The sequence below is a fragment of the Leucoraja erinacea genome, chromosome 2 (assembly GCF_028641065.1).
Source record: "Leucoraja erinacea ecotype New England chromosome 2, Leri_hhj_1, whole genome shotgun sequence".
Lineage (NCBI taxonomy): Eukaryota > Metazoa > Chordata > Chondrichthyes > Rajiformes > Rajidae > Leucoraja > Leucoraja erinaceus.
The window spans coordinates 118088531-118116193 of record NC_073378.1 but is presented as its reverse complement, the minus strand read 5'-3'; the positions used below and the strand labels follow the sequence as shown (position 1 = coordinate 118116193).

Below are 27663 nucleotides of genomic sequence, written 5' to 3'. Positions count from 1 at the left end.
CTAGAACTGGGAAAGACAAGGCAAACTGGATTTCACCCAAACCCTCCCAACTTTGTCACACTTTAGAACTCATCTTTGGTGGATTTGTGTCTTCCTGGTGTTAATCGGCACTTCAAATAACCAGTGAAGTGTCAGAAGTGAGCAACGCATTTTGTAAAATGAAACAAAATGCTGCCAATCCATCCTCCTGGCAGAAAGAAAATGCCCAGCATTGACACCAGTTATTACACTGAATAAATCAAAGTTTCTCAGTTGCTGGCTTCATTTGCTACACAGTCGTCAAATGGTTTTTGGTATCTTACTGTCAAAATACCTTTGGTGATGAAACGTTGCCTGGTTATGAACGCCTCTGGAGATTGTTGGCAGTTACGACTGTATATTTTTGTGACGTTCCTTAATTAACAATTAAAATGCCGAGGGGGTGATCAAAGCGAAAATTGTGGATGCTAGAAATCTGAACTAATGTTAATAGTTCATAAGTAGTAGGAGCAGATTTGGGCCAATCAGCACATCAAGTCCATCAGATTTGGGCCATTCGGCCCATCATGGCTGATCTATTCTCTCGACTTCATTCCCCTGCATTCTCTCCGTTACCTTGGATGACCTTACTCATCAAGAACCTATCAATATCCGCTTTAAAAAATCCATTGACTTGGCCTCCGCCGCGGTCTGTGGCAATGAATTCCACAGATTCACCACTCTCTGGTTAAAGAAATGCCTTCTCATCCCCATTCTAAAGGTACGTCCTTTCATTCTGAGGCTGTGCCCTCTCGTCCTAGACTCTCCCACCACTGGAAGTATCCTCTCCACATCCACTCTCTCTAGGCCTGGACAGTGCTGGAAGCACCCTACCAATCAGATAGCATTCACAGAGTAAGAAATTAATTAACATTTCAGGTCAGTGACCTTTCACCAGAACTGGAAAATGTTAGACTTTATCAATGGCAGCACAGTGGCACAGTGGTAGAGTTGCTGTCTTTCAGCACCAGAGGCCCGGGTTCGAACCTGACCACGGTTGCTGTCTGTATGGAGTTTCCTGCAGGTACTCCCGTATACTCCCACATCCCAAAGACGTGCGGGTTTGTAGGTTAATTGGTCTCTGTAAGTTGCCCCTCGTCGGTAGGAAGTGAAGTGTGGACGGATGACCAATGGTTGGCGTGGATCAATGGGCCAAAGAGCCTGTTTCCATGCTGTACCTCTAATCTAATATAATATTACACTGTCCTGTGACATTAACATCTGCTTAATGACAGACCATGAAGTAAAAGCTGACCACTGCTCCCTTGAAACTTTTGCCAAATATATGATTTGAACAGTATCTTTGCAATTGGTTGGCGGAGGATGCACCCTTGGTTCTGTTAGGTTTTTGGACCAAGTTATAACATTGCAATCAAACTTTGCTGGATTAGCAAGCTGCCAACTTGAAATCTGCCTGTTCCATTGCAATGACATTAAAGGAGTGTTATCAAAATGCCTGAATGATTCCATGCAACTCGGAACGCGAGACAAACCTCAGGCAACAGACAAACACAAACATGCCCCTGAGGGTCAGTGTCAGCATAATGCTCTCTCTCAGAAAACCAATCTCTCAGGATCCTTCAGGCTGTCTCTGCTGTGACCTGCTACCTATATGACACTCTGCTGCTTGCTTTTTCACTATAAAGCACAAGAGGACAAGAAAATAGGACCTGGAGTAGGCCACTCGATCCCTCAAACCTGCCCCACAATTCAACATAGCCATGGACCATCTGCCACAGGCCTCAATTTCCCTTCTGTGACCCCCCCCCCCCCCCCCCCCCCCATTCCCCATGGCTATCAGTTCACTCATTTTTCAAAAATACATCTACCCTCCCGTTAAATACCTCCAGTGATCTGACATCCACCACCGTCCAGAGAAGAGAATTCCAGGGATTCACCAGCCTCTGTGAGAGGATTGTCCTATGTGCCTCAGTATTAAATGACCACCCCACCCCACATCTTGTAACTATGTTCAAGGCTCTACTTGTTCAGGACGCTCCCATTGGTGGGGCAACATCTCAACATCGACCTTGCCGTGCCTCCTGTAATGTATCGATTAAATCAAACTTCATTATTCCAAACTCCAAAAAGCACAGATTTACCCTCTTCAGTCTTTCAAGATAGGACCACTCCCTCATCCCAACAATTATCCGAGTAACTGTCTTCTGGAGTATATATCTTAACTTAATTAAGGAGTCCAACACTTTGCGTTGTCCTTGAGGTATATCCTTACCAATACCTCATACAATTGTAATCGGATTCTCTGTTTCAAAACTCCAACTCTTGCAATGAGGGTCAATATACCACTTATTTTGTTTAGTTCAAAGATGCTGCGTGGAAATAGGCCCTTTGCCCACTGAGCCCACACCGACCACCGATACACGCACACTAACACTATCCTACACACAGTGGGCCACTTTACTATTTTACCAAGTCAATTAACCTACAAACCTGCTCATCTTTGGAGGGTGGGAGCAAACCGGAGCATCCCGAGAAAAGGTCTCGCTGCATCTCCCCCGATTGGGAAAGGGGGAGATGCAGCGAGACCTGGGAGTCATGGTACACCAGTCATTGAAGGTAGGCATGCAGGTGCAGCAGGCAGTAAAGAAAGTGAATGGTATGTTAGCTTTCATTGCAAAAGGATTTGAGTATAGGAGCAGGGAGGTTCTACTGCAGTTGTACAGGGTCTTGGTGAGACCACACCTGGAGTATTGCGTACAGTTTTGGTCTCCAAATCTGAGGAAGGACATTATTGCCATAGAGGGAGTGCAGAGACGGTTCACCAGACTGATTCCTGGGATGTCAGGACTGTCTTATGAAGAAAGACTGGATAGACTTGGTTTATACTCTCTAGAATTTAGAAGATTGAGAGGGGATCTTATAGAAACTTACAAAATTCTTAAGGGGTTGGACAGGCTAGATGCAGGAAGATTGTTCCCGATGTTGGGGAAGTCCAGGAAAAGGGGTCACAGCTTAAGGATAAGGGGGAAATCCTTTAAAAGCGAGATGAGAAGAACTTTTTTCACACAGAGAGTGGTGAATCTCTGGAACTCTCTGCCACAGAGAGTAGTTGAGGCCAGTTCATTGGCTATATTTAAGAGGGAGTTAGATGTGGCCCTTGTGGCTAAGGGGATCAGGGGGTATGGAGAGAAGGCAGGTACAGGATACTGAGTTGGATGATCAGCCATGATCAGATTGAATGGCGGTGCAGGCTCGAAGGGCCGAATGGCCTACTCCTGCACCTAATTTCTATGTTTCTATGTTTCTAAAACCCATGCGGTCACAGTGAGAACGTACAGTAGCTGCAGTCAGGATCGAACCTGATCTCTGGCGGTTTAAGCCACCAACTCTACCGCTGCCTCTTACCTTCTTATTACTTGTGCACATACCTATCGTTAATAATATACATTTTCACATGGATGCCTCTGTACTTTACTCATTGGTATTTTTCTGCATTTAGATAATAGTAAACCTTTTGATTTGCATGACCTCACACTTTCCAAAATTAAATTCTGTTCTTTAAGTTTCAACAACTCACTCAACCTGCCCATATCCTGTTACTGAGTCCAAATACCCTCATTGTAATATCCCCTCCCAGCTACTTTTGTGTTATCAGCAAACTTAGATACCTTGCCCCATTCTTCCGAGTCATCAATATAGATAGTAAATAATTAAGGGCCAAGATTAGGACACTCAATTGATTCATTGAAAAATTCAGCATGGAAACAGGCCCTGCAGCTCACCGGGTCCACACCACCAATTGCCTGTTCACACTAGTTCTATGTTATGTCACGTTATCATCCAGTCCCTGTGTACTAGGGGCAATTTACAGAGGCCAATTAACCAGCAAACCCACACGTCTTTGGGATGTGAAAGGAAACCGGTGCACCCGAAGGAGACCCATGAAGTCGCAAAAAAACATGCAAACTCCACACAGGCAGCGGACAGGGTCAGGATCATACCTGGGTCTCTGGTGTTGTGAAGCAGCAGCTCTACCAGCTGTACCACTGTGCCCCTCAATTAGTTGCATCCTTCCATCCTGAATTTATTCTGATTCAGTTTGCAATCCATGCTAACACACTTCCCCCAATACCACGAGCTCTTGGACACCTGCCTTTCACATGACACCTTGTCAAATGCCTTCTCCAGTTATTGCAGAATTTATTTCTTCATTTCTGGCTCTTTAAGTGCAAAGAGGAATCTGCCTGGATCCCAGTTTAAGTCACTATTACTTAACCAGACAAACTTGGATTATTTTCTCTGGTACAACACAGAGGATGAGGGAAGACCTGACAGCTGAGGCATAGATAGTTAGACAATTAGAGCCTTTTCCCTAGGATGGAATGGTCAAACATTAGAGGGCATCGAGGGTGAAAGGAGCAACATTTAAAGTAGATGTGGGGGGTAAGTTTTAGACACAGAGAGAAGTGGGTGCATGGGCGCTGGTGGAGGCAGAGACAATAGTGGAGTTTAAGAGGCTTTTTGATAGGCACATGGACATGCAGGGATACAGATCATGTGCTGGCAGATGAGATTCATTTATTTTGGTTTAAGAAAGAACTACAGATGCTGGAAAATCAAAGGTAGACAAAAATGCTGGAGGAACTCAGCGGGTGAGGCAGCATCTACATTTATTTTTTGGCATGTTCGATGAATAAATTGTAGGCCAAAGGGCCTATTCTTGTGCTGTGCTTATTCGAGGCAGTTGAGTCCTGCACCACACAAACATCTTCATGCAAGGGCAGTTCAGTGACGCAGATGGTGGAGCTGCTGTGTCACTGCTGTTTGATCCTGACCTCAGCTGCTGTCCGTGTGGAGTTTACACGTTCTCCTCGTGAAGGTGTGTGTTTCCTCTGGGTGCTCCGGTTTCCTCCCACATTCCAAATGTGTGCAGGTTTGTAGGTTAATTGGCCCTCTGTAAATTGCCCCTAGTGTGTAGAGAGTGGGTGAGGACGTGGCATAACATAGAACCAATCTTTTATCATGTACTTCAGACTATCTTTTATCAGACTTCACTAGAATTTATCTTGCACTAAACATCATTCCCTTTATCCTGTATCTGTGCAATGTGGACGGCTCGACTGTAATCATGTATAGTCTTTCCACTGACTGATGAGCATGCAACAAAAAGCTTTTCACTGTACCTTGGTACACGTGACAATAAACTAAACTACTAGAACTAGTATAAACGATGGATGGTTGGCGTAGATTTGTTGTGCCAGAGGTCCTGTTTCCATGCTGTATGTGTAGTTTATGTCCATTCAGCTACAAATATTGTATCCAACAAGTCCTCCTCCTCCCGTAAAACCATGCATTCTCTAAAGTCCTGTAGGAAAGGGAATCTGCCACTCAGTCTCACGTATATGTGTGGCACCAGACCATTTTCCCCATTACTGCCTCATCATTCACAGATGATAAATACTGCCTTCACCACTGGCATTCATACCTCGTGAATGGAAAGGAATCAATGTGGCTGCATTAGTCTCCACTCTCTTCATTCCAACACTGAATTACAGTTCTTCAAGTGATTTTTTCAATGGATGAAAGGATTGCAACATGAATGTAGAGTTGTCTGCTTTTTAATGACAGTAAATGTTGCATTCATAGAATCCTAGAAATGTTCAGTACAAAAGAAGGGTCATTCACTGCATTGAGTCCACACCAGCCAAAGAAAATCCTTAGATAATTCCATTTCCCAGCCCCTGCTCCACTGCCCTGCATGTTGCAGCTCTTCTCCCAAGTGATCACCCACTTGTTTAAAAAATGCTGCTGATATTTCTGCCTTTGTCACTGCTTTGGCCAATGAATTACAGATGCCTGTCATTTATTAAGTACAATTATTTGCGCTCAGTTCCTCTCTAATCCTTCTAGCAGTTAACCTAAACCGATCACCCCAAGTTATTGACCTCTGTGTTGTGGGAGACTTTGGAGATACATTGACAGTAAACAATTTGGAAACAAAAAGATGCAACAAATGAGGAACTTGGACTTGCTCGATGCAATAATTGGTGACAATGCCAGGCCATTGTGACACTGCCTGGAGGAATGCCTGCCAACATATTTGAATTGAATTGACAGATGCAGCATGGAAATAGGCCCTTCGGCCCATCGAGTCTATGCCGACCATTGATCTCCTGTTCACACAAATTCTCTATCATCCCATATTCTCCTCCATTCACCTCCACACTGGGGCAATTTGCAGAAGCCAATTAATCTGCCAACCCACTTCACAAATTCACAAGTTACAGGAGTAGATTAGGCCATTCAGCTCATCGAGTCTACTCTGTCATTCAATCATGGCTGATCTCTGCCTCCTCATCCCATTTTCCTACCTTCTCCTTGCCCTTAACCCTTGACAGTCATTCTAATCAATAATTTGTCTGTCCCTGCCTTAAAAATATCCACTGACTTGGCCTCCACAGTCCTCTGTGGCAATGTTTCACAGGTTAACTACCCTCTGACTAAAGAAGTTCCTCCTCACCTCCTTTCTAAAAGAGTGGTCTTTAATTCTGAGGCTATGACCTCTGGTCCTAGACTCTCCCACCAACGGAAACACCCTCTCCACATCCACTGTATGCTTTTCATTAATCTGGAAGTTTCAATGAGGTACCCCTTCAACCTTCTAACCACCAACGAGTACAGACCCAGTGCTGTCAAACACTCTTCATCTGGTAATCCACTTATTCCTGGATTCATTCTTGTAAACCTCCTCTGGACCCTCTCCAGAGCCAGCATATCCTTCCTCAGACATGGGGGGCCCATATTTGCTCACAGTACTCCAAATGCGGCCTATGTCCTTGGGCCGGCCCACTTGTCTTTGGGATGTGGAAGGAAATTGGAACATCCTGAGGAAACCCACGTGTTCATGCAAGCTCCACATAGACAGCACCCATGGTCAGGATGGAACCTGGGCCTCTGGCACTGTGCCAATATTGTATCATATTATAAAAGGTATAACTTATTCCGACACCTTGCTAATTTCTTGAGGTGCTGGTGAGTTTTGCTGTGCTGTGCAATGCAGAAGATGATAAGTCTGTTTATACTAAATGATCGCCAAGCTGAAACATTGACTTTATTCCACAGTTGCAGCTTGATCTGCTGAACAGCGTGGAATCTTTTTTTGGGGATTTAGCAAGGAAAGGTATCTGTTCCAAAAGAAACAGAGTTCATGTTTTAAGTCAGTGAGCATTTGATGGCTCTGGGCCTGTACCCGGTGGAGTTTAGAAGGATGAGGGGGTATCTCATTGAAACCTACCGAAAAAAGAAAGGCCTAGATAGAGTGGGTATGGAGCGGATGTTTCCATTTGTGGGAAAAATAAATCAGCCATGATTGAATGGCAGAGGAAACTTGATGGGCCAAATGACCTTATTCTGCTCCTGTAACTTATGAACATATGAACTATCTGCTCATATGCCTTATGGTCTAATGGTAAGGAAGGTTTGCTAGCCTGAAACATTGACTCTGTTACCATTTCCAGAAGACTGCTGTGTATCTCCAGGGTTGTCTGTTTGCTTCAAGTGTTACACATGAAAGAAGGATCAGGAACTGAAAGGAATTTACTTAATTTTCTGGGCATGTGAGTGTTTGATGAAGATGTTAGCGTTTATTTCCTGGATGGCAGCCAATGCTTTCTGGTGGCTGAGAGCTGGTGTGGGGAAAGCTGCCGATTGATGCTCATTGCCACACTTCACTTTCACACTCGAACCCAATCAGGCCCATCTTGATAGCACCGGCAGAGATCCCGCCTGCTTCCCAAATGACTGCTGTCTGAGAGTACAATCCCTGGATAAACTCCAACTGGTTAATTTTTCTCTCCCTCTGATTCAGGAGCTGTGCCGCCAGCGGATGGCGATCAAGACGTCGGAACGGCAGGAGACGGCCCACGCCTCTCGCATCAACAGCGTCTCCTCTCAGTTCAGCGACGGCCCCCAGCCCAGCCCCTCCACGCGGAGCAGCACCTCGTCCTGGTGTGAGGAGCCTGTCCAGTCCAACATGGACATCTCCACCGGACACATGATACTGGTAATCATTCAGCTTTCATAGAACGTAGCTCAGGAACGGGCCCTTCAGCCCCACAATGCTTGCACCTTAGTTAAACTGATCTCATCTGCCTGTAAATTATCCATATCCCCCTATTCAACAACTAAGTTACAGAGATAGGTTGAATAAGTTAGAAGGTTAAGGGGGAACTTGATAGAGGTCTTTAAAATGATGAGAGGGATAGACAGAGTTGATGTGGACAAGCTTTTCCCTTTGAGAATAGGGAAGATTCAAACAAGAGGACATGACTTCAGAATTAAGGGACAGAAGTTTAGGGGTAACATGAGGGGGAACTTCTTTACTCAGAGAGTGGTAGCGCTGTGGAATGAGCTTCCAGTGGAAGTGGTGGAGGCAGGTTCATTGGTATCATTTAAAAATAAATTGGATAGGCATGTGGATGAGAAGGGAATGGAGGGTTATGGTATGAGTGCAGGCAGGTGGGACTAAGGGGAAAAAAAAATTGTTCGGCACGGACTTGTAGGGCCGAGATGGCCTGTTTCCGTGCTGTAATTGTTATATGGTTATTCCCTGCACTTCTATGTACGTATCATGAGCTCCACTATCATATCTGCCTCCACCACCACCCCTGGCAATGCCTTCCAGGCGCCCACCCCTGGCAATGCGTTCCAGGCGCCATTAAACTTACCCCTCTCGCCTAGTGTTGGATATTTCTGACTGTCTAAAAAGATTCTGATTGTCTACCCTATCTCTCATAATTTTATGTATCATCAAGAGTGTTGTATTTTCACATGTCCCAAACAGAACAAGGACATTCTCACCTACAGCAACATAGCCACTGTGTATATGTATCTTTGCTACTGTGGGAGATGATTAGCAGATAATGTGGTTTCCGCTTCTTCAATTTATTTAAAAAAATTCAAAACCGGCCGCGACTAAAAATAGGTCGCCGTTTTAAAAATAGTTAATTTTTTAGTCGAAGCCGTTTGCGATGCTATACAGCAACCACCTTCAACTAGCATCGCAACCAGCTTCGATTAAAATTATCGATTTTTAAAACGGCAACCTTATTTTTGGCGCGGCCGGTTTTGCATTTTTTTGTAAAAATCGCCGGAACATAGAAGAAGTGGAAACCACTTTGGACCATTAGGGAGACTGACAAAAAACCTCCAGGAACCGCACGGAAACCTTGGGTGGGGCACAAAGTCTCCAGAGGTTTCCGTTCAGGTTTACTAAGCGGGACAGGGGCATTACTCTACAAATTATTTCCTCTCAGACACTTATCCAGTTCCTTTGGGAAGCTACAATTGAACTATGAACAACATTGTGTCCTTTCAAGCACTTCATTCTGAGAGTCAGGGAAGAGGGAAACCAGAGGTCATGAAAAGGTACAGAACAAGCCAGAGCCAGCACCGATGACCCAGGAAGGGTGGAGCCCACAATGATCCATTGTTGGCTATAGAAGGAGACATATGACCAGTGGAAACTAGCAGGACGTCTAGGGTGGGGGAAACATAAAAACATAGAAAATAGGTGCAGGAGTAGGCCATTCGGCCCTTCGAGCCTTGCACCGCCATTCAATATGATCATGGCTGATCATCCAACTAAGTATCCTGTACCTGCCTTCTCTCCATACCCCCTGATCCCTTTAGCCACAAGGGCCACATCTAACTCCCTCTTAAATATAGCCAATGAACTGGCCTCAACTACCTTCTGTGGCAGAGAATTCCAGAGATTCACCACTCTCTGTGTGAAAAATGTTTTTCTCATCTCGGTCCTAAAAGATTTCCCCCTTATCCTTAAACTGTGGACAGAGAGAGAAGGAATACAAAGGTTACTTGAAATTAGAGACGTCAATGTTCATACCGTTTGGTTGTAAACTGTACCGTTTCATACCTCTAGTTTCCCTTTCCCCTGACTCTCAGTCTGAAAAAGGGTCTCGCCCCGAAATGTCACCTATTTCATTTCTCCAGAGATGCTGCCTGGCCCGCTGAGTTACTCCAGCATTTTGTGTCTATTTTCAGTGTCTTTCTTCATGTGAACTGTTTGCTATCAGTTCCAACATTGCCACATCATGACCGATGGTGCACTGTCCTCCTCTGGGAACCTGTAGGTGGTGGTGGTGTTTCCATGCATCTGCTGCCATTGTACTGCTTCTGAAAGGGATTTGGGAGGTGCTCTCGGTGTGGCTCACAGCAACAACTACAGTGCACTGTGTAGGTGGTGCACACTGCAGCCACTCAACAACAGTGGTGTGGAGAATGAAAGTATCGGATGGTGGAATGGTACCAACCAAGTAGACCATTATGTACTGGGTAGATCAGGCCGGACCTGCAACTCCGACCCACTGCCACCACCAGGACAAAGGCCCTTCATGGCCAAGCTAAGACTCTCCATTTTTAACCACTTTGGACTTGAATCATCCAAAATGGTGCCAGAAACAGAGTGGCACATGTGTAGTGTCTCAGTATAATCTACTAAACCTACACTTTATACCCAGGTATGACTGTGCCTATGTATTGTAACTTTTGTACTGAACATTATGCAAAAAAGGAATTTCACTATACCTATGTACATGTGACAAAATGTACATTGAACCATTGAATGGTTGGTGGAATTTAATACAGAGAAATGTGAGGCGTTACATTTTGTAAAGTCTAACATGGCCAGGAACCACACAGTGAATGGTAGGGCTCTGGGGAGTGTTGTAGAGCAGAGAGCTCTTGGAATGCAGGTATATAGTTCCTTGAAGGTGGCATCACAGGTAGATAGGGTGGTGAAAAAGGCTTTTGGCACAATGGCCTTCATCAGTCAGAGTATTGAGTGTAGAAGTCGGGAGGTCATGTTGAGGTTATATAAGACATTGGTGAGGCCGCATTTAGAGCATTGTGTTCAGTTCTGGGCACCGTGTTATAGTCAAGTCAAGTCAATTTTATTTTTTATTACACATTTAAAAACAACGCTCGTTGACCAAAGTGCTTCACATCAGTGCAGGTACTAACATGCTACATACAGTGGTAATATAGATCTAACAATACATACATAAATAGTGATGTTGTTAAGTTGGAAATGGTGCAGAGAAGATTTACATGGAAGTTGTCAGGACTCGAGGGCCTGAGCAATAGGGAGATGTTGAACAGGCTGGGACTGTATTCCTTGGAGTGCAGGATGATGAGGGGTGATCTTAGAGAGGTGTGTAAAATTATGAGAAGAATAGATCAGGTAGACGCACAGAGTCTCTTGTCTAGAGTCGGGCAATCAAAAACCAGAGGGCATAGGTTTAAGGTGAATGGGAAACAATTTATAAGAGGGGTAAATTTTTCACTTAAAGGATGGTGGGTGTATGGAACAATGTGCCAGAGAAGGTAGTTGAGGCAGGGACTATCGCAACATTTAAGAAGGTTTTGAGGGATGTGGGCCAAAGGCAGCCAAGTGGGACTAGCGTGGATAGGAGATGTTGGTCAGTGTGGGCAAGTTGGCCTGAAGTGCCTGTTTCCATTCTGTATCACTCCACGACTCTAGGACCATTGAATTGAGCTTGTTCAGTGCCCTTGGCATGGTACTCATACATGTATCAAAGTGCTCCTGACATGTGCCTTGTTTGGTGAAAAGGCTATGGAATATCAGGAAGTGAGTCACGCGATGCGGTTTCTCAGCCTCTGACCCACTCTTGCAGTCATAATTTTTACGTGATTGGTCCAGTTGAGTTTCTGGTGGGCGATGAATTTAGGATGTTTGTGATAGTTGCCAATGCCAATTGAATTTCCAAGAGTAGATGATAACAGTCTCTCTCTCTTGCTGGAAATGGGCATTGCCTTTTGTCGTATGTGTGTTACATGTGACTCGTCAGTACGCACCCGTGTGTTGTCTAGTTCTTGCTTCAGCCATGTGTTGCTTCATTTGCTGAGGAATCGCAAATGGAAATAAACATTGAGCGATCACTAATGAACATCCCGACCGTTGCCATGCCTGTGGGCTTGTTTCCTGCATGCTCCTTGGAATCATGCCTCTTGTTTGCAAACGCCATTTTCCATTCTGACCCCTGATTTCTGCTGCTCGTGTGTCCCCTCCTCTGCCAGTCGGCACATCACCAACTCCAATGTTCACAGGTTAGATTCACACCACTTTGCTGGTCTCTTTAACTTGACCGTGCTTTTGCAAATTGTTTTCTCTGGTCCTAGGCTACGATGCTGAGCCCGCAGCTCTCAAAAATCCATGACGGTGCCAAATTAAAATGGCACTTCCAGGGTTTTCAAAGCATCTTCAGAAGAGACCAAGTTGGCAACATGTGGCACCAAGAGGCTTACTGATATCTCATTGGCCTCAAGCCCTCACCAGCAGCAATGAGTGTAGGAAGGAACTGCAGATGCTGGTAGACCGAAGATAGACACAAAATGCTGGAGTAACTCAGCGGAACAGGCAGCATCTCTGGAGAGAAAGAATGGGTGACGTTTTCGGTCGAGACCCTCCTTCAGCCTGAAGAAGCGTCTGGACCCGAAACGTCACCCATTCCTTCTTTCCAGAGATGCTGCCTGTCCCGCTGAGTTACTCCAGCATTTTGTGTCTACCAGCAGCAACTACAAGGGTTTCCTCATCTTAAATTCCTGTTTTACGTCCTCCTTGCACATTTAGAGTATTGTGTTCCGTTTTGGTCACACTGTTTTAGGAAAGATGTTGGTGATGAATCTGTGGAATTCTTTGCCACAGAAGGCGTTGGAGGCCAAGTCAGTGGATATTTCTAAGGCAGAGATAGATAGATTGTTGATTAGTACAGGTGTCAGAGGTTATTAAGAGAAGACAGGAGAATGGGGTTGCGGGGGGAGAGATAGATCAGCCATGATTGAATGGCGGAGTAGACTATTGGGCCGAATGGCCTAGTTCTACTATGACCTTATGTTTAAGATCATGAGAGGAATAGATAGGGGAAATGCACAGTCTTTTACCCAGAGTAGGGGAATCAAGAACCAGAAGTTTAAAGTGAGCAGGAAAAGATTTAATTTAACCCGAGAGGCAACTTTTATACAAAGGGTAGTAGGTATTTGGAACGAACTGCCAGAGGAGGTAGTTGAGGTGGGTATCATCACAAAGTTTAAAAAACATTTTGACAGGTACATGGATAGGATATGTTTAGAGGGATATAGGCCAATTACAGGCAGGTTGTAGTGTAGATGGGACATGCTGGTCGGTGTGGGCAAGTTGTAGTGTAGATGGGGCATGCAGATAGGTGTGGGCTGGTTGGGCCGAAGGACCCGTTTCCACACTGTATGACGTTATAAGTACCTTAACATGAGTACCTTAACATGCCTGAACAAATCGGCTAATATAATCAAGGACCATTCCCTCATCCCCTTCCCTCCTCTGGCAGTAATGAAAAAGCTTATAAATATATTCCACCAGATTGAGGAACAGCTTCTTTACCCCTGTTATCTGACTCTAAATTGGACCTTAAATGCTATGGATTAATTCCCCCCCCTCCTCGGTGGGCCGTTGCGCTTTGTTTTCACCCGCACCTTATCTGTATCAATCTTTTCAGTGCTGTTTACTTGCTCTTTTGTATGACCTGATGTGCCCATGCATGGTATGGTCTGCCTGGATAGCACGCATGACAAAGCCTCAGTACATGTGACATCAACACTGCAGAGTGGTTCTGAGCTACTATCTGTCGATCTCACTGAAGACCCTCTGACTATCTTTAATCGGACTTTACTGGACTTTACTTTGCACTAAATGTTATCCCCTTATCATGCATCCTGTACACTGTGGATGGCTCAATTGTAATCATGTATAATCTTTCCAATCACTGGTTAGCATGCAACGGAAGCTTTTCACTGTACCTCGGTACACGTGACAATAAACTAAACTAAATCAATATCATTGCCGCTGCCAATAACACCTTGGTTACATTTACCTGGGATCTTTGCTGACAAGCGTTCAGAGCAGGGAATAGCAATGCAAAACCGCGGTTTATTTTACAATCTCCTTGCAGCTTCCATTAATGGGATAGTTGCAAGGCTTACACTATCGCATAACAAAAAGCAAAATGGAGAAGCTGCAGCTGGAATCTGAATGCTCTCTTCCACAACAGTTCCACCTCCTCGCAACTAATTGTGTAGCTGGCGAAGCAGTTATTGTGCATCAGTTCATTCCCAACATTGTCTGTGATTTTCTTTGCCTTTTTCTTTGCCTGGGATGAGTCAGGCAGGAAGGTGGGTTGCTTTGTAGTGGCTTGGGCAGATTAAAGTGGTTGCTTCCTGAGTGAAGCTGAAATACCTCGTCCGCTCTTGATTGGATTGCCATGATCCTTTTACACACTGTTGACATCTGTTATTACGCATTTAATACTGCTAATAAAATGTGACGTGCGTAAAGATCTGGCTGGCCTGTCTAGCACAGATTTGCGCTGTGCGGACTTTTGCAGGAGCTGCAATGCAAAGTCCTTCTATCCATAACGACCCTCTCTCTCTGTCCCTCCCCCACCCTAGTCATCCTACTAGCTTCACTGTCGTCCTGCTAAATTTCACTGTTTGTATCCACTCATTATCACCTTTCTCCACAACCAACAATGGACCATTGTGGGCTCCACCTTCCCTTGATCATCGTTGCTGGCTTTGGTTTGGCCTTTTCATTCATTTGTTCTTTGTACCTTTCCATACCTCTAGTTTCCCTCTCCCACCTGACTCTCAGTCTGATGAAGAGTCTCGACCCAAAACGTCACCTATTCCTTTTTCTCCAGAGATGCTGCCTCTCGCTGAGTTACTCCAGCATTGTGTGTCTATCTTAGGAAGTACATCGAGTCAGGTTGATTGATCCAAATGATATTGTCATCTGTTAGTGGGCAGATGTGCGGAGATCTGTCACCAGTAACACCAAGCACATAGCAATTACGTATATGTATTGTAATGGCCCAGGAGTTCATCTCTGGTCGATGCCATGCAACACACTGTAAACCAGGGGAGCCAAAATAATCTTCATCCTGGAGTTTTGGGGTGAGAGCACTTTGGAAGGTTCAACTCGATGTACTATGTGCAGTCTTGGCCACCTTATTTAAGAAAATATTTGCCTGCCCTGGAGACAATGTGGAGAACTGCAAGATGATTTGAAAAGGGGGGGGGGTTTGAAGAAAAGTTAAGTAGATTGCATCTATACGCACGGGGGTGGGGGGGAGGTCAAATGGCAGGTAATCTTACTGAGTTGTATTCAATTGTGAGAAGACTTGAGATACATTGAGGATATTTCTGAATGAATTACAGAAACTGTGTGCAATAGACATATGTTGTGAATCATTGAAAATTATAGAATTCTCTTAGAATTCTATTAGAATTATAGAATCATTGAGAATTATGAGAATTCAGCAGAAACACAGGCCATTCAGCCCATCGAGTTCATGCCAAATGTCAATCTCCCATTACACTAAATCCTACACTAATCTTAATTTTTTTTTTTTATCCACATATCCATCAACTTCCCCAATATTCGACTGCGTACCAAAGCAATAAAGGCAATGTACAGTGTGCAGTCAACCTGACAACCCGCTGTCTTTGGGAAGTGGGGGGAAACCAGAGCAGCCAAGGGAATGCCACATGATCAGAGGTCAGGATTGAACCCAGGTTGCTGGCCTTGTGAGGCAGCAGTATTACTTGCTCCATCAACACTTCTATATATCACTAGTCAATGGGAATGAGGTCCAGGTAACTTTGTCTCACCGGCGTGAAATTATGATTTTGTCTCATCCATAGTTCTTGGTTTCTTGGTCCTCCAAATTATTCCAAATGGAATTTAAACTGGAGGTTCTACTCTTTGGCCTAATATTCAATGTTGATTTATTTGTCACATGTGCAACTGCAACAATGAAATTCCTTTTGCATAATTAAACATGCGGGCACCGCCATGTTTTGGCACCATTTTCAAAGTCCTGAGGTCAGGTCCGCCCGCACACTCAGTTTCCAGGATCAGTTCTCGATCCAGATAATGTAGGCAGCTGCAGGGCCTCCTCCATCACCCTCGACCAGAACAGCCCGTGAACAACGTCCCTCTCTTCGCCCAGCCATCTTTGCGTCCCGGGGGCGCCTCCTGCAGCCGACTTTGAAGCCACTGGAGGCATTACCCCAGTTCACCCTCCTACCGGCCCTTGCTCCTCGTGGCCGATGTCTCCTGTGTTCCACAGTCCGCTGAGCCTTCGGGTGGGACCCGCCATCTGACGAGCCTTCGGGTCTTCCAGGCATCTCGGAAATGCTTCTGCCATGCGGCCACCTCATGAAGGCCTCTGCCATGCAAGATGAGGGGGGTGAAGTGATGCATTCTCACTTCCAGTGGCTCTTCCAGTGACGCTACTTAACCTTTCGTCATGATGCACCCCCTTTATTCAAGTCATCTGATGGTTCTCCACACGACATCCAAGGCAGGCTTATACTTTTCTTAAATAAGGTGACCAAAGTACACCAGGTAACAGCTTCCAAAGGTCTCCACTGGTTCAATGGTCCTATATTGTCATGTATGCGCAGCAGAGTGAAATTCGTTTGCACAACCCACAAATGCACAGTGGCCATATTTTCGGCTCTGTTTACAAAGGTAAAATAAATAGTCTAAAGTCCAGTCCACTTTGGAAGTACTGGAGTGCCCCCGATATGGGTAAGCCCCAGGCTGCTGCAAGCCAGCGACCCAACTTCTCTCTATTCACCCGCCTGCCCGCCAAACCCAGAACACATTCAGTATGTCCCAGGTCCAGGGTCCTGAGCCTAGATCTCCTCACCTGATATTAGTGCAATCTTTTAATTGAGCCACTCTGCCCAGAGATCAAACCAAGGAAATACAGGCTATTAAATAAGAGAGAGGTGATTGACATAAATTTGATTCTGCGGACACACAAAGAGGCCCCGCAGTGCTGATTACTAAACCAGTGAATCTGCCATTGTTCATTCCCATGACATTTTGCTTCACGCACTGCACACTGCGTCCTCGTGAATTATCCAAAAATCCCTCAGTTGTTGCAGAAACCCGACAAAGCCAGCTCGTCCAAGTACAAATTTAGCATTTTCATGTACACCCACGGGTAGAGCTGTGTTTCCAGATGGAAGCAAATGGTGTTTCATTGTGTGGAAGACTAGGGTGCCTCTGGTTACAGAAACAGGCTGTTTGGCCCAACTAGTCCATGCTGTGTACTCCTCCCCCCCCCCCCAAGTTGTTTCATTACATCTTGCCAACCAAACCCGCTCCTTTATCATATGCTGACCTAGTTGTCCCTTAAATGCATGCGCTGATCAGCTCAGCTGTTCCTATTGGTTAAATGTTCCCCGTTTCCAACACTCTCTGGGTCAACAATTCGCTGCATTCCTTGTTGGATTCATTAGAGATTTAGACTTTACGTTAGACTTTAGAGACACAGCGCGGAAACAGGCCCTTCGGCCAACCGGCCCATCGGCCATGGGAAGCCCTCTGAACTGAGTGGGGATTTTTGACCTGGCTGTTATATTTCTCCCTCACCCCGAATGCTGGCCTGTTAATCATAGTCACAGAGTCGTACAGCACTGAAACAGGCCCTTCTGCCCAACACGTCTATGCTGATCACAATGCCCCATCTAAGCCAGTCACTTTTGCCCGCTTTTAGCCCAAATGATTCTTAATACTCCGAATCAGTATCCAGAGGCCAAGAATATCAGATTAGAGTCACGAGTTTGAGACCCACTGCAGCAACAGGGGAATTTAAATTCAAATCCTGGAATTAAAGCCAAATGATCATTTCAATAATGGTGACAATAAAATAATTGGGTCATCATAAGAAAACAATCAGGTTCTTCATCAAAAGGATGGGGAGAGGGGAGGAAGGGGAGAAATATGTGTGCGTCCAGGTGGGGTACAAGGAAGAGAGGGGAGAACAATGGGGGAAGTTTGTAAAGTTTGAGAATTTAATGTTGATACCATTTGGTTGTAAGCCACCCTAGGGGAGTGTGAGGTGCTGCAGTCATGCATGCTACTTGCATTGGCGGAACCATGAGAAACTACAGGCACCTTACTCTGTTTCTCTTGGGAAATCCATGCACATTAGCCCAACATTTTTTGAAACATGCTCACTGCTGATTTCTTTCTTTTACGGACCTTGGACTCCTTGTGGAGTCCGGCAGAGGAGTGCCATCTTCTAACAGTTGAGCTGAAAAGTGTGTCCACTTATCCTCTCCAGGTTATTTGCGGTGCGGGATACACATCCCCATTCACTTGAATGAATAGGAAGGAGAGGTAAATTTGCCATTAATACACGTCTTCTCGAATTAACTGAAATAAATATATTTATTTGGTTTCGGTATAAAGTACATGGTATTTCAGGGCAGCACAGTGGCACAGCGGTGAAGTTGCTGCCTCACAGTGCCAGAGATCTGAGTGCGACCCTGACTGGGGGCTCTCTGCATGGAGTTTGTACGTCCTCTCTGTGACTGTGAGCTTTCTCTGGGGGCTCCGGCTTCCTCCAACATTCCAAAGATGTGCAGTTTTATAGGCAAATTGTTCCTAGAGGGCCTGTCCCACTTGGGCACCATTTGCACGTCACGCAGAGGTTTTGTACATCCCGAAATCCTGGGGCGCCGCGCGCAACCGCGCGTCACTGCCTACGTCACCGCGCACCATGTTCACCATGCGCGTGTAATGCTCACCATGCGCACATCACGTGCCCGTGACGCGTAAATGATGTCACGTAAATTACGCTCAAATGATGCCCAAGTGGGGCAGGCCCTTAAGTGTGTAGAATAGAACTAGTGTGCGTGGATCACTGGTCGGCACAGACGTGGTGGGCTGAAGACCATGTTTCCACACCATATGTCTAAATTAAAACTAAATTTGGTTTCAGTACATTGGCCAACCTGGGATAATGAATGAATAGGTTCTGATTCTACAGATGCCCATGAATCGATTGTGTCTGTTAGTCAGAAAGTCAGCACATAGATCAATCGATATGGTAAGCATACTTCCACATTATTGCAATGAATGGCATCAAAAACATACAAGGCTAACAAGAAATAACAATGACTAAAAGTGGGAGTGAGAGAGATAGAGACAGAGACAGAGACAGAGACAGAGACAGAGACAGAGACAGAGACAGAGACAGAGGGAGACAAAGAGATAAATAGTTCTGCTGCGCCCAAGCATGTATGTTGGATTTTCAAATTCAATGATTCTATAAAAGCTTGTTCAGCTGTAGGGATGTCCATAAGTCAAGCGATCATAACCTGTGCACGGCTTGTACTCAAATCCTTGGCAGCCATTATCCCTGGGGTGAGTGTTGTGGCCGGCTCTCTGAGGTTGGGGGTTGTTATTACTCCAGAAGGTTTAGTTGGGCCTCTTTGACGATACTGGAGCCTGCTTCACAATGGAAATTACCAGCAGAAGATTCACTCTATTAAATGCAGACCGAATGAGTTTGCATGCATCTACCTGCTAAATCCCAACCCATTGTCATGCTTAACATCGACAATGAGCAGTTCTCTTCAGAAGTCTCAGGTGAAAATTTGTTTTTGGAATTACAAATTGATAATTCATTAAACCAAGTCATGTGGACCGAGTGAATTTACAGAACTAATTGATTCAAAAAAGCCAGCAAACGAAAAATGTATTTGAACATATAAGATGAGAATGGCACACAGTGGCGCAGCTGCTAAAGCTGAGGCCTCACAGCACTAGTGCCGCAGGTTCTATCCTGACCTTGGGTGCTGTTTGTATGAAGTTTGCACGTTCTACCTGTGACTGTATGGATTTTCTCTGGGGACTCTGGTTTGCTCTCACATCCCAAAGACATGCTGGTTTGTAGGTTCATTGGCCTCTGTAAATGTTTCCCTAACATGTAGGGAGTGGATACGAATGTGGGATTACATAGAACTAATGGGAACGGATGATCGCTGGTCAGCATGGACGCAGTGGGCCGAAGAGCCCGTTTCCATACTGAATCTTCTGATTAATTCAATCAATCAATGACTGTAGTTAAATTGAATGACTAAGTGTTCTTCTATGATACTGGTACAACAATTACAACTGATCTATTCTATCAGAAGGGATGCAAAATTCCATTCGGTACCACAACAAATAAACATACTCTTCTCAAGCCGAACCAGAAACAAACATACTTTTTCTCACACACAGTAACTTCAAAGTAAATCTTGTTGGATTTCATAATTATTAGGATAAATAAAGTGGAAACTTTATAGATCGTGTTCAAGAAGGAACTGCAGATGCTGGAAAATCGAAGGTAGACAAAAAGCTGGAGAAACTCAGCGGGTGAGGCAGCATCTATGGAGCAAAGGAAATAGGCAACATTTCGGGTCGAAACCTTTCCACAAATCATAAGAGCACCTTTATAGATCATAATGCCATAGAATCGTGCAGCATGGAATGGAACTTTTTGCTCAGCATGTCTCTGCCAACGCTGAAGTATCTTTCCATACTAAACCCATGTGCCTGCATTCATCCCTTGCCTTCGTGGCCACAATGTGATTATCTAAATACTCTTCAAGTGCTGTGAGGGTACTTGTCTCCACCACCTGTTCAATTCCACATTCCAACCACACCTCTTGGTGGAAAGATTATTTTGCACATCCCCTCTAAAAACCTCCTACTTCTGTATCTGTATAAATGCTTCATGAATGTTGTGATGGTACCTGTCTCATCTGCCGGAGGAGGTAGTTGAGCCTGGTACTACCGCAACATTTAGACAGGCTTAGAGGGATATGGGCCAAATGCAGGCAGGTGGGACTAGCGTAGATAGGACATGTTGGCCGGTGTGGGCAAGTTGGGCCGAAGGGCCTGTTTCCACACTGTAAGACTCTGTCTTAAACCTCTGTCTGATTAGATAAGTTTCTGATAAGAGAGGTCTCTCGCCATCCACTCTACTTATGCCCCTCATAATATTGTATATCTATCTTGATTAATACTTCGTTAAAATAGCAAAGGAGCTTATTAAAGACTGAAGACATTTTTTCACATAAGAGCACAACACAGCAGAATGTAAAACCCCGTGGGTTTTAGAACAAAACTGTTAGGATTATATGGTAAAACACGGACTTTGCAACAAATCCTGTCAAAATCTACTGCTGCTGGAATAAATCCCTAAGAAACCCCATCATGGATAGAAATACTGTGAAAATCTGTAGGGCACCTTTCCAACTTCACGCATGTTCCGCAATTAGTTTTACAAGGCAAGATTATTGGAGCAATGTTATGAAATGGCTCTGTCTTTTTCAAGAGATTCAAAAGAGAAGAGTGTTTAATTGCTGTCTGCACTATGACCAGAACAATGAAATTCTTACCTGCTCTTGTCCCGAAACCTCCTCCCTCGACTCCATCCAGGGACCCCAACAGTCCTTTCAGGTGAGGCAGAGGTTCACGTGCACCTCCTCCAACCTCATCTACTGTATCTCTTGTTCCCAGTGTGGACTCCTATATATCGGCGAGACCAAGCACAGATTGGGCGATCGTTTCGCTGAACACTTACGCTCAGTCTGCCTTGACCTACACGATTTCACGGTTGCCAAATATTTTAACTCCCTTCCCATTCCCATACTGACCTCTGTGTCCTGTGCCTCTCCTGCTGTCAAGCGTCAAGCCACACACAAACTGGAGGAACACCACCTCATATTTTGCTTCGGCAGCTTGTAACCCAGTGGTATGAATGTGGATTTCTCCAATTTTAAGTAACCCTTGCATTCCCTCTCTTCCCCCTCCCCCACCCTAGCCATCCGACTAGTTCCACTGTTCAGATCCTTATATCCCTTCGTTATCACCTCTTCCCCAGCCAACAATGAGCCATTATGGGCTCAACCTTTCCTTAGTCATCTGTTGCCGGCTGTGCTTTGTTCTGGCCTTTTCTTACCTCCAGTTTCCTCCCCTCTACTAACAGTCTGAGGAAGGGTCCCTACCCAAAACGCCACACATTCTTTATCTCCAGAAATGCTACCTGACCCCACTGAGTTACTCCAGCACTTTGTGTCCTTCTTTGGTGTAAACCAGCATCTGCGGTTCCTTTCTATAAATTCCTACCTGCTGCACAGGCACATTTGAATGGAACAACACAGCAAAATAAACAGAATGCTATTCGAGATAAACAGGATGCTTTTTTTTGTGTTTTAGTCCTACATGGAGGATCACCTGAGAAACAAGAACCGTCTGGTGAAAGAATGGGAAGCTCTGAGCGCTTACCAGGCAGAGCCCAACAACAGCAGCATCGCGGACCAAGAGGAGAATGAAAAGAAGAACAGGACTCGTGTGGTGGTGCCATGTAAGTTTACTTCCTTAAAATCACAATACAATGCCCATGCTGGAAAATCTGAAATGAAAACAGAAAGTGGAGACAACACGCAGGCAGCAACTGTGAAATAAAAGCAGGGTTAGCATTCCAGGAGGAAAATGTTTTGTCCAAACCAGAACAGAACGGACCATTCTTAGTTGAAGAGAAGTGGGGTCGATGTGGATAGGACCAAGCTCCCCCAGTGGGAGAAAATCTTTACTGTTGGATATTTGTGACAAGATTGGACATGAAACAGCTTCTCAGGGATGTGATGCTGAGGCTCTATAAGGCACTGTTCAGGCCGCATTTGGAATATTGTGAGCAGTTTTGGGCACCATATCTGAGGAAGGATGCGCTGGCTCTGGAGAGGGTCCAGAGGAGGTTTACAGGAATAATTCCAGGAATGAGTGGACTAACATACGATGAGCATTAGATGGCACTGGGCCTGCACTCGCTGGAGTTTAGAAGGATGAGGGGGCACCTAATTGAAACGTACCCAATAGTGAAAGGCTCGTATAGAGTGGATGTGGAGAGGATGTTTCCACTTGTGGGAGAGTCTAGGACTAGAGGTCATAGCCCCAGAATTAAAGGATGTTCCTTTAAAAAGCAGATGAGGAGGAATTTATTTCATCAGAAGGTGATGAATCTGTGGAATTCTGTGGAAACACAGATTGTTGGAGTAACTCAGCAGGTCAGGCAGCATCTAAGGAGAATGTGGAATGGTGCAGTTTCGGATTGGAGTCTGAAGAAGGGTTTCGACCCGAAACGTTGCCTATTTCCTTCACTCCATAGATGCTGCCGCACCCGCTGAGGTTCTCCAGCACTTTTGTCTACCTTCGATTTTGCAGCATCTGCAGTACTTTCTTAAACATCCCGTCCTGAAACGTCACTTGTCCAAGTTCTCCTGAGATGCTGCCTGACCCGCTGACCTACTCCAGCACTTTGTGTTTTCCAATGATTTGCACAGATGGCTTTTGCTGTTTAGTTTACCCACTGTTCTAAAGATGTGATGTTGACTTTTGTACTTGCTAAGGAGATGAAGGGGGCATTCATGCTCAAAGCAATGATGTGCCTTCCATTTTAAGGCTCGTCAGCAAGACCCCATGGCAAACCTGCTTGAGCATTTAGTACAGTTAGTGTCTACACCTCACGCACCTTGCAGGGACTGGGGTTTGATCCTGATCTCAGGCACTACCTTGTCATAAGTTCATAAGTGATAGGAGCAGAATTAGGCCATTCGGCCCATCAAATATACTCCGCTATTCAACCATGGCTGAGCTATCTCTTCCACTCAACCCCTTTCTCATGCCTTCTCCCCATGACCCCTGACACCCGTACTAATCAAGAATCTATTTATCTCTGCCTTAAAAAATGTCCATTGACTAAGTCTTCTATGGTAAAATATTCCACAGATTCACCACCCTCTGACTAAAATAAATTCCTTCTCATCTCCTTCCTATTCTTCTGCGGATGTGACCACTGGTCCTGGACTCTCCCACTAGTGGAAACATCCTCTCCACACCCACTCTATCCAGTCTTTGCACATTCTCCCCGTGACCATGTGGGCCTCCACCATGTTGCTCCTTTTCCTCCCCCCTCTGCAAGTCACGCTGGCAGGTTAACCAAGTCAAAGGTGAATGACAAAAGGAATCAAGTGGGAGTTAATGTGAGAAAAAAAAAATAAGTGGCTGGTGTACAGGGGAATAATCAGAAGGGGGCGAATAAGGTGACCTTTTGGGAGCTGGCTTCCTCCTGTCTGGCTGAACAGACTTCTTTGGTATAGGAATAGGAATAGGAATACTTTATTGTCACATGTGACTAAGCACAGTGAGATTCTTTGCTGCATACACAATGTATACACATAGCAGCCACCGCTGTGTCCCCACTGTGCTTTATCTCCCCCCCCATTGTCCATTGTTCTTCCCCTCTCCCCTCATGGCCGGGTCTTCCATTGTTCTTCCCCTCCCCTCCTCACGGTGGTTCTCAACGCTCTCATCGACCATCCACCGTGGGTATCATGATATGGTGCCACTGAGTCATAGACTAATACAGCATGGAAACAGGCCTTCGACCCAACTCGTCCTTGCCGACCAAGATCCCCCATCTAATCAGGTCCCATTTACCCACATTCAGCCTATATCCCTCTAAAACATTCCTATCCATGTACTATCCAAATATCTTTCAAAACGTTGTTACCTGCCTCATTACTTCCTCTGGCAGCTCTTTCCATATGCCCATGACCCTCTGCGTGAGACAGTTGCCCCCCAGGTTCCTATTAAATCTTTCCCCTTTCACCTTCAACCCATGCCCTCTAGTTATCAATGCTCCTATTCTGGGGAAAAGAAATCACCTCCTCCTGTCAATTGAAAGATAAGAGACAGCTGGGAGCAAAAGTGAATCAATCAGTGAATTAGTTCCTGAGATCAGAAGGATTTCTTCTGATGAGAGATTGAGGAAGATTGGACCATGTTCCATGGAGTTTGTGAAAATGAGAATTGATCAAAACCGAGCCGCAATTCTGAAAATGATGCTTCAGAAATGACTAGGGACATATTATCTTCTTACTGCAGCATTGCAGTTAACCCCGTGTGTGCATCTGGTAGCGACGAGGGAGAATTATTCAGAGTTAATGCTTTTGATTGATATCCTGAACAAGGTCAGGACAGTGGTCAAGGTGCCTAACACCGAGGTGAAGAAAGATGCCTGAGTGAGTGTCACACACCCCAGTGCCTGGATAAATGAGCTCTAGATTGATTCACCGAGGAGCAAGCATGAAAAGGGAGTGAAAATTGAATGAAGAGGAAAAGGCGAATATATCTAGTGGCAAGAAGTCTCGACAGATGTTGAGCTAACATATTGTTCTTCTCTGCAGATGATCACTCCAGAATAACGCTCAAGGCTGAATTGAGTCATTCGAACTCTGACTACATCAACGCAAGCCCTATTGTAAGTACCTCACATCATTAACCAGCCTTGTCTGTCTTTAGTGATTGTACTTTGGAAGTAAATCTATCATGCTGGTCATCATTTTGACCCTCGCCACGTGCACTGGTTGAAAGATTTAACCACTCGTTATTGATGGACATGTCTATCTGAGGCTCTGTAACTGCCAGGTTCTCTATTGTTGAAGCGGTTAAGATGGAAATGCTCTGTCTGAAGGCTTGAGATCATCCTGTCCAGGACATTTCGCCCGTCATAAGGTCACGTGATAGGAGCAGAATTAGGCCATTCGGCCCATCAAGTCTACTCCGCCATTCAATCATGGCTGATCTATCTTTCTCACCCAACCCTGTTCTCCTGCCTTCTCCCCATAGCCCCTAACACCTGTACAAATCAAGAATCTAGCTTATGCCTTAAAAATATCCATTGAATTGGCCTCCACAGCCTTCGGTGGCAAAATTAATCCACAGATTCACCACCGTCTGACTAAATACATTTCTCCTCATCTCCTTCCGAAAGGAACGTCTTTTAATTCTGAGGCTGTGACCTCTGCCACTAGTGGAAACATCCTCTCCACATCGACTCTATCCAAGCCTTTCACTATTTGTGCCGTCATGCCTGTGGCAAAAAATTCCCAGCATCAGCTATGATTAAGTAGGTAATCTGTCTGCAAGGCAATAGATTCTAGGTTCAAAACTCCACTACAGAAAGTTGGGCATACAGCCTAGCCTAATATTCCAATGTAGGACTGGGGGCGAGTCATTTGCCAGACCATGAGGAAAGAGCGAGGGATGGGTCAGATTGGAGGGATTGCTATACTTGCAGCCGCATAGACTCGATGAACCCCTTCTGTACTGTAATGTTTTTCTGTTGGACAATCAACATTTCTCAATCAGTTTATGTGGTCAATATCACATTAATATACATGGTAGCTTGTTGTGTACGCGTTTTCTGCTGCGTGTCCTGCATTACAATAGTAAGGCCCTCTAAAGTGAAGTGAAAGGACATTGAAGCACAAATCTCTTCTTTATGGGACCCGCCCAGTTAGACGCCAATCCCTGCACACTCCCTATCACCCTGCTGATTTTTATTCCTTTCCGACATTGTATCTTTTGAAGTTACTTTTGAATCTGCTGCCAGTGGATGTGAGGACAAGGCGGATGGAAGCACTGTTATGACGATACATGAATTCATTGCACAGATATCATCCTAGCTTCAGTCCTAGCGAACCTGCTCTGAACATCATCCACCCACTTACAGCAATCCTACTTTTACACCACTATAAATTCTCCCACAAAATCTGGAATCATGAGGGAGAAGACTAATTCTACACTCCCAGATCAATCACCGTCAGGCATGTTGCTTTTGTGTCTACAGTTTTCCAAACCGATAGTTTTATAAAAGGATTTTATCTTTGAACAGACTTTACTGGCTTTATCTTGCACTAAACGTTATACATGTTATTCCCTTTATCATATATCTGTACACCGAATGGCTCGATTGTCATCATGTATGGTGTATTGTCTATTCGCTGGCTGGTTAGCACACTACAAAAGCTTTTCTCTGTACCTGTGACAATAAACTAAACATTATAATGGTTAAACATATGGTGATAATCTGGATGTGGAAAATCACCTCTGCTCAGTATATTTGGCAGATAAGTATCCACAGGTACAAGACAAGAAACCCTACTTTGCGCACTTTCAGTCTCCCAACCAATCTTAGGCAGATTGGTGCTATTACCCAATCCGCCACCAACCAAATTTATCTGCTACATTGCACACAAGTGGCTGACTGGTGATCTGACTATTCCATCACATTGACAATGCAAAATAATTGTTTACTGAATATCAATTCCATTAGTTTAGTTTAGTTTAGTTTAGTTTAGTTTAGTTTAGTTTAGTTTAGTTTAGTTTAGTTTAGTTTAGTTTAGAGATACAGCGAGCAAACAGACCCTTCGGCCCACCGAGTCCCCGCACATTACCACAATCTTACACACTAGGGACGATTTAAAATTTACCAAAGCCACTTAACCTGCAAACCTGTACGTCTTTGGCGTGTGGGAGGAAACCGGAGCACCCGGAGAAAACCCATCCGGTCACAGAGAGAAGGTACAGACTCCGTACAGACAGCACCTGTAGTCAGGATCAAACCCAGGTCTCTGGTGCTGTAAGGCAGCAACTCTACCTCTGTGCCACCTCTATTGGCTTCCTTATCTGCGCATATCGACCTTCTCCTCAAGTAGGTCAATAAGTTTTGCTTTAACTGCTGCTCATATGTCCATAGAGGGGATCTTATTCTATCCTTGGTGTTTCCATTTGAAATCTGGGAGCTTCCATCCTGGCTACCTCATCTGACCTGGTGAACATCTTCCCATCACTAGACTCCCAGTTTTATCTTTTGGCCAATTCTAAATGGCCCAAAACATGGTTCACAGATGGTTTGA

The 27663-nt window shown here is 45.0% G+C and overlaps 1 protein-coding gene across 1 annotated transcript in view; it reads left to right on the top strand.

Moving 5' to 3' along the window:
* ptprn2 (protein tyrosine phosphatase receptor type N2) overlaps nt 1–27663 on the top strand; it is a 724318-nt gene that overhangs the window by 631956 nt on the left and 64699 nt on the right. Inside the window, exons 14-16 of the mRNA XM_055664540.1 lie at nt 7847–8041; nt 22121–22268; nt 25150–25223. Coding sequence (XP_055520515.1) covers nt 7847–8041; nt 22121–22268; nt 25150–25223 — 417 coding nt within the window. The remainder of the gene's footprint in view (nt 1–7846; nt 8042–22120; nt 22269–25149; nt 25224–27663) is intronic.